This window comes from Populus trichocarpa, chromosome 1 (assembly GCF_000002775.5).
Source record: "Populus trichocarpa isolate Nisqually-1 chromosome 1, P.trichocarpa_v4.1, whole genome shotgun sequence".
Taxonomy (NCBI): Eukaryota; Viridiplantae; Streptophyta; class Magnoliopsida; order Malpighiales; family Salicaceae; genus Populus; species Populus trichocarpa.
The window spans coordinates 46,157,378-46,165,388 of NC_037285.2; the positions used below are offsets into that span (position 1 = coordinate 46,157,378).

Sequence of the window (8,011 nt, forward strand, 5' to 3'; positions counted from 1 at the left end):
GTTCTTGTTCAGATAATTATAATTATAATGTAATTGTAATTGAGTTGCTGTGGTAGTGGGTCCTTTGACTTTCTTGAGTATCATTATCAACCATGTTATGATCGATCATGGATACTGTTTTCTGCCTGCGATTTTAGATTACTGTTAGAAACTTTAAACAGCTTCTATAACCTGAAGTTATTAGCTATACCTTATGCAACTATCACATGCGAGTAATGCACGCACGATGGCACTCTAAATTAGTATTAAACTCGAGCTTTCTTATGCACGATGAGAAGTGCTGCGTCAGACGCGAGGTTAACAAAAAGACTGCAACATGCAAGGCTTTAAAGTTCTGGCTTAAACTTCACAAAGTTACACATTCATCCAATAATGGCACTTACAGAACGCTGTAAATTCCTCAATGTTTGTTCATTTTTTTGGTTCCATGATTACCCGGGGGCTTCTTGCCCCATGTTCTCAAGCATGCCAGCTGTTTACTAATGATGGGAAAGACAACCAAGGGGAAGTAAGACAAAGTAGAACCCCATTGTCATGTATGCGGGCCCCTCCCACTTTTATTAACTTGAACAACTTCTGAAAAGTGCCAGATGAATTCCTTCACATTGTTAACTTAGGTCACGCGAGCGAAACTGGCTGAGGCTCCACCTTTTGGGGAAGTTCAGCAATGCACTCGACTTCAATCTTGGCATCCAATGGCAATGCTGCTACCTGATATGTTGAGCGAGCAGGAAATGGTGCAGGGAAGTCTGTAACACAAACCATATTATTAACTTGGGTTGCAAACTGCAATGATGTCAGATGCCAGATAACAAATTATCATTTTCTCATAAAGGGACAAAAATACTTTATAAAGAAATTTCCAGATACATGTTCTTATGTCAAAAACTGATCCTTTAGAAGCTTAAATGTTATCCAGTAAGCACTTATCAGCAAAGAATTTGATGCTACAGAATAGCTTGGACTTGCCAAAACTCTACCAGAAAAATGAAGAATATATGCATAATGATCAAGGTTAGCCAAAAAGGGATTCACATGTTCCAGTTTCAGTCAACATCCTAAGTTAATGGCAAGCTGATCATCAATACATGTATTGAATGCTTATCAATCCTGCTACAACTGTAAGGGACAATTCTTAACCCATATAGAAGTCTTACCTACATATACTGATTATACAGATCCAGATTTTTGGTCTGTACTGCCTAGAGTTCAAAAATAGCATGCATTATCATCCAATGTAGAAAACTTAAAAGTCAGCGTGGGTGGATTTGGAAAGCACCTGCCATGAAGTTTTTCACTAAAGCATATTCTACATTTGCAGAGTGATATACAATGTTTCATTTTCTTGTTATTGGCAGGTCCAATGTATTATAGACATGGTAATTTGCAAAACAAACTAGGGGAAAGCCTATATGCTCCATAACATGCCAGCACAAATAATCTGCACAAAACAATTCGATCATAACATACATTTTGCATAGATATCATTCACTTTCTTGAAGTCTTTCAAGTCAGCCAACCTACAGAAAACAACAAAGTACAAACAAGGACAGAGTCAATTCTCTTTCCAATTTTCAATAAAAAAATAAATATTGCAAGGCAAAAAGAGAACCCTACATTATTGTTGTCTTTACTACTAAGGAATAGTCGCTACCACTAGCTTTCAGTATCTCCCCCATATTCTTAAGTAACTGTAAAGTTCATAAAGTCAATCTGTCAGTTATTAATCTGCTTATCAGCTTGAAACTGAGAAGCTACGCATTATTGCAGTCAAACTAAGACCAATCAACAAAATAAGGCAGAAGAAATTTGGCATAAATACAACTACATCGAACCCAGAAAAACATTCTTGAAGAGGGAGATAATAGAGGAGAGAAATTGCACAATCAATAACATTTACGCAAAGCTCACACTGATATCTAAGAGGAAACATTATATCAGTGGAAAAGACTGCACGCTACAATTTCAGCATATCTTCAGATACAAATAGGCTGATCATAAAAGGCAGAGTACACAAAACTAAGAAATAAAATTGCTAAAACCACTGGAGCTAGCCTCTTGAGCTGAACACCAACTCAACAGAAAAAATAAAACGAAAAAGAAGTGTACAACAAGAAATTCTAACTCAAGGGCTGCTTATACCTGTTCTGTCTGATCCTCAACATTCTCCGAGACAAACTTCCCAGTCTGCATAAGAGTATCAAAAATCATATTGCAAGTATACAAGAAAGTGATTCTAAGAAAAAAAACAACTTAACATATGCAGTAGCGTGGTTTGATCTCAACAAGCACGCAACAGTAGAATAATTAAGGACCCCAACAAAAGCATATTTTATACTCCAACATCCATCCTCCAAAAGTACAAATCACAAAAACCAAAAAAACAGGAAAATATGGAAAGACATCAAACAGTCATTCAAAATGGAAATGGAGCATTGAATCATACCTCTGGAATGAGACCTAAAACACCTGAAACAAATACTAGGTTATTGGATTTAATTGCTTGAGAATATGGTCCCAATGCAGCTGGTGCCTTGTCAGTTTTAACAGCCTCTTTTTTAGCTACAATCAAAGCATACATTTGCCACCGTCAGCCATCGAAGCCACAAAATCGAATCCCAAAATAAATCAACCTCCTTTCTAGCAAAATAACCAAAAAATCGAACCTCATACAAATCACCCTCTTTCCTAGCAAAACAATCACACATTAAACAAACTTTTCAACTCTCCACATCTATCAAACCAATACCATCAAACCCAACATTACAAAATTGCCATACTTTTCTACAAGTTGATCATTCACACACATATTAACAAAAACCCACAAATCAATTCCCATGAAAAATCCAAGATTTTTTACTCTGTTCATACTATCACCCATTAACCAAAACCCAGATATCATTTCTCATAAAGTCTCAAACTTTATATCCAACTTACTTAGTTACGCGCATTTAGCTAATCAAGTCCACATGTAGAATTCGAAATAAGAAGACAAAACTAGAGAGAGAGAGAGAGAGAGAGAGAGAGGGAGAGAGAGTTACGAGGTAAAGTGTAAGTGGTCAAGGAAGCGAAAGGAGGAGTGGCTAATCGAGTGGAACAACACTGCCGCCAGAGACCGGTGTTGATGACGGAGGCGCAGCCAATGCCGCCGATGGAAAAAGGGGTTCGGTTGCGCACTGCGCCGGCGTTCATCAACGAGACATTTAAGGGTTTTAGAGCACACCACGACATTTTCTCTCTTGTTTGCAGTTTTCTTAATGAGGTTGCAGGTAGTGCTTTAGTTGGAGTTTTTTTTAAAAAAAGTTAATGGTGCATCTAATCCTACTCTTAATCTTGTCACGTTTAGTCCTCGTACTTGTTTTTATCCCAATATTATCCTCCACCCCTCATCTCCATAACCATTAAGGGTTAAGGATGATCAAATCCATCATTTTTAAAGTAAATTTGGCTAAATTAAATGATTTATTTCTAAATTTTTCAATATTACTTGTTTTTTGTTGTGAGGTTTGTTTTTAAAGGAAACAAGACAGATGCTAACAAACAAGGATAGAAGGATGAAATTAAGAAAATAAATAGTAAAGGACAGCTATGGCATAAGAATAAAGTCTGGTGACCAAATAACACCATTAATTCCTTGTTTTCAATTTTGGTTGCTGACAGTAGAAACTAGGTGTTTAAATTCTCTGGTCCCGTTGTTTTGGGCTCAACTGAGTTTGGAAGCCCATAAGGTGATATTAATATAAACAATATTTTCAAAGGCCATCATTTATTAATTTTACTATTTTTCACCGAAGCGGAACAGTAAATTTTTGTTTTTATATTTTAAAAATATTTTTTAAAAACTTTATTTATATTTTTTTATTTTAAATTAATATTTGTTTTTATTTTTTTTATTATTTTAATGTGTTGATATCACAAATAATTTTTTAAAAATAAAAAATATTATTTTTATATATTTTTAAATAAAAAATAATTATTACAAATAGGAAAGTTACCGGAATCAAATGCATTGAATTGGTGTGGAAGCAAGCTCGCTACTCTTCCTAGGCCTTTTGCAAGCATGTTTTGGAGTTGGTCCCTTCTTTAGTAAACAAAGTGCAACTTAACTTACGGTAGGTGAGCAGATTTGCTGGTGATCATACTATTTTCTTTATTGGCAAGTTAGTTCAAGAACATGGTAGCACTTTCTTTTTATTTTTTTTTTCTACAAGTTTTTTTTTTAATTTTATTATTTAATATTTAATTAATCAGGTATTTAACTTTTTAATTGAATTTAAATCTAAAATTTAATGAATTGCAAGTTTAAAATATTAATTTGAGTTTATAAAAATTGACTCAGGTTTGCTTCATGTTTTTTTCAAGCTCTTTTTTTTATAGTGTGATCTATTAGCATTTTTTTTTTGTTTTTTCTTCTGTTTTCTATGAGAGTTTTTAGTTATTTTGAAAATAATACAAATTATCTTTAGTCTTTTCTTGATTTTTCTTAGTTTTATCTTTTTAAAAAAGAATTTTGTTTTTTAATTAAATTAATTGATTTTATCATGTTAAATTTATGAGGTGTTAAGTTTTTTTAGTTGAGTCCAGGTTTAGAATTTAATATATTACAAGTTTAAAAGATTTACTCAAGCTTATTTTATTTAATTTTTTTTTCTATTTCTTTAATTTTTTTTCATTCTCCAAATGTTTTTTTTTCACTTTCTATAGAGTTTTTTAATAGTTGTAAAAATAACATGATTATCAATAAAGAAAATAATATGATCACCACCAAATATGCTCACCTTTGAAAGTTTAGTTGCACTTCTTTTATTGAATATGGGACAAATCCCAAAACATAGTTATCAAACTCTATCATCATGTATGTTAAAAAAAAACTTAAGCTTGAATATTCGGATAATATTTTTAGTTTAATTTTATAAGATATTGATATCCTTAAATTTGATACTTAATTGAATTTTTAATGACTCGGTTAATTTGATCCATCCCAATTTAAACTTCACTAGGTCAATGTTTTATAGAAAAACAAAAAGTTATCGTCTTCTGTAAAAATAATTAATCTAGTTATCTATGATCCTTACACGAGTCGGTTCTTAAATTGAGTATTGCAACTATGGCACAACATACCGCACAGAACAGAACAGGAGTATTCATTTTCCTTCAGTCGAGCCTTGTACTTCCATTAATGGACATCATGCTAACACATTCCATATTGTTCAAGCAACATCTTGCAACCCAGAAAGGCCAAAACCAACTTGGGCAAGATTTTCTTTTCTTTTCTTTTTTCCTTTTTTGATTAATTTGTGAGTGGAAACAAGTGATCTAGTACTATACATCATTGTCATCACATACAGAATTTCTACAATTTGGGCAAGACCCGTTTGTAGCCAGCCATTTATCTAGGCAGGACAGATGAAAGTAGTGTCCACAGTGGGGAAGTTTTCTCATTGAATCTCCATCCTTGAAATCCTGACAAAAAAAAATTGTTAAAAATCTGTTAAAAGCAAGATTACAATGATTTCCTCACAGAGCTAAAATAATCACTCAAAGACAATTAGTTCAGTACCTGCAAGCAAATAGCACAACTAGAGGCGAGGCAGCATTGTTCAACAATGTTATTGTCAGATTTGAATGTACATTCAGGAAGTTTTTTGATACAATCCTCGGACAAGCCTCTAACTTCACTTGTGTCATAAATGTCTGATATTTCTCTGTAAGTTGTTTCCAATGCATTAACCTGGGAGATTTACAAGCCTGATTAAGTCCCACATAGTACGTTCAATAATCTATTCTAAGAACTATTGGTATGCAAATTGAACAGGTCTACTTACCTGCCATTGATAGGCTTTTAGCACCGCAGGACCTACCCATTCCATGAATACCTTCCCATTCAACAAGCTGTGCAAGAGAGCAACCTGTAAAAAAGTAAAGTCCCCTTTACTTTGGATTCTAAAGCGCATGGCCCTCCCTCTTAAATTGAAAGAGACAATCATGATGCTGTGTACAGTTTATTGAAACGGGCCTCCCTATTAAATTTTGCAGTTCTTATTAACATGCATTAATTCAGTGAAAAATACCATATCAATATTAAAAGCAGATGTATATTATTTTTATCCTTTGTGTTTTTTCCTGTGAAAATCATTGAAATGCTGCTGTATTTATACAGTGGATATGGATTGTATTACCTTGGACAATGGTTCACCATTAGTAATTGATTCTAGCAATTGAACAGCAGTGATGGCACCTGCAACAGCACCTACTCCAGAGCCACGAAGAAACCCAGTTTCTGTTGTCTGACCTTTCATGGCTCCTATGATTGATCCCACTAGAGCCCCTCCTGCAAAACCAAGGCCAAAATTTGAGAATCATGCAAAGAGGTTAAGGAAGAGCTAGCATCCAAATGAATACTGATATTTTCATAGAATAAATAATTTATTTGACAGATTAAGCAAATATATATATGATTATACGTACAGGCCTTACTTAAAGTGTGGATTATGTGTATATAATTGTATTCTTTCTGTCACTATCAAATGTCAGTTGAAGTTTCTTTATGTAGCAAGTGGAAGCCTAGCTAGCTGATCATGTACATTGGAGAGAAGTGTGGAGTCAGCAACTAGCTAGAAGTGCATTTATTAATGCCCATCCCTGCATGGGATGGACTAGTGATTTTGTGGCCCTAGCATGCATGGAACACAGTCATACATCTTTAAAGGTGAAAACAAAACTCTTATCTTAACACTAATATACATGAAGGCATGAAGCTATCTCTAACAGGTTCAGCTAAAATGCTGCCAGAAGGATTCCCAGAAGGGCTGAAATGCAGTGTCTTGAAGGAAGAAAAAAGAAGTTAAAAAAGTTTCCCTGGATGTGAACTAGTTTTCCATTAACCAGACCAGAAAATGAAGATAGTACAAGGAGAAGAGGCATACCTAGTGCAAAAATACAAGTAGATGCAGCAAGGACGGAATTCTTCAGAACTGATCTAATGAAAAGTCCAGTTCCAAAACCCTCTAGCTTTGCTGCAAAAACCCACGAAGAAACGGCCTCTTTACACCTGAAAGAAGCTTTTGTTACGCCAGAAAACCACCTTTTCATCATTGGAAGAACGGAATTTTGCTAGTGTGTGAAAGCCTTAATTTAGCTGATGAGAAGGAAAGCAAAGGTAAGTAGTGTGCAGCTGTCAAATGTGTGAAGCTACACACAAGCATTTATAGGAGGGTACACAATAGAGCATTTATGATGCACATATACACATGCATGGATTGGGAAAGGTGTTATGCATGACAGCTTCTCATGCATGCAAATTGATGAAAATAATGCACAGAAAATGACAGTAATTTAGCCCCCCCTTCCCATTTTCAGGAAGTTCACCTGTCAACTTTCTCTTCCTGCAGTTGAAAAAGCTACCCTAGGGATAGCATTAATTAGGATGTTTAAAAATCTTATTCTGATTTCAATTGCTTTTTAAATATATTTTTTTCTTGAAAAACAATTAAATAAATATTTTTTTAATATTTACTATAATTTTGATATACTGATTTTAAAAATAAAAAAAATTGAAGAAAAAACTAATTTAAAAATCCCTCTCAACCACAGTTCCAAATTTTATATTTATTCATTAAAAATGATATATTTTATTTAGAATGACAACTTGTGAGCTTTTATTTTCACTTGTCAATTATCTTATATCCTAGTCCAATGGCGAAGGAGTATGGCCTGGGGTGCCATTGGCTGATATCATATAATAACATTTCTTGAGTTGTCCCAGAAATTATGAGCTATCCCCACTTCCGCACACTTGGAGGAAGAGAGAGCAAGGAGAGGGAACGCAAGAGAAAAATGAGAGTGAGATCGTGCCAGCCTAAGATTACATCAGCAAGGAACACGGACTGAGCGACACAACAGAATCATTAGTGTTACTGATCGAATTGAATAAACTAGACTTGAATAACTAAGTAAAGATCCCTGCTGGAGATGATATTTTTTTGGTATCTGATCAAAATTCACTGGATCG

The 8,011-nt window shown here is 34.3% G+C and overlaps 2 protein-coding genes across 2 annotated transcripts; both read right to left on the bottom strand.

The window, feature by feature from the left end:
• Positions 1-297: 297 nt before the first annotated feature.
• Positions 298-3,283, bottom strand: LOC18110344 (reactive Intermediate Deaminase A, chloroplastic). The gene is made up of 6 exons (XM_006388594.3): positions 3,042-3,283; positions 2,447-2,562; positions 2,143-2,187; positions 1,618-1,691; positions 1,471-1,520; positions 298-749 (listed from the first exon to the last, which is right to left on the bottom strand). The coding sequence occupies exons 1-6, from the start codon at positions 3,229-3,231 to the stop codon at positions 619-621; spliced, it is 606 nt and encodes a 201-aa protein (XP_006388656.2). The 5' UTR covers positions 3,232-3,283; the 3' UTR covers positions 298-618.
• Positions 3,284-5,147: 1,864 nt separating this feature from the next.
• LOC18110343 (NEP1-interacting protein-like 1) lies at positions 5,148-7,190 on the bottom strand. The gene is made up of 5 exons (XM_024595477.2): positions 6,927-7,190; positions 6,180-6,331; positions 5,826-5,909; positions 5,561-5,731; positions 5,148-5,463 (listed from the first exon to the last, which is right to left on the bottom strand). The coding sequence occupies exons 1-5, from the start codon at positions 7,093-7,095 to the stop codon at positions 5,323-5,325; spliced, it is 717 nt and encodes a 238-aa protein (XP_024451245.2). The 5' UTR covers positions 7,096-7,190; the 3' UTR covers positions 5,148-5,322.
• Positions 7,191-8,011: the final 821 nt, after the last annotated feature.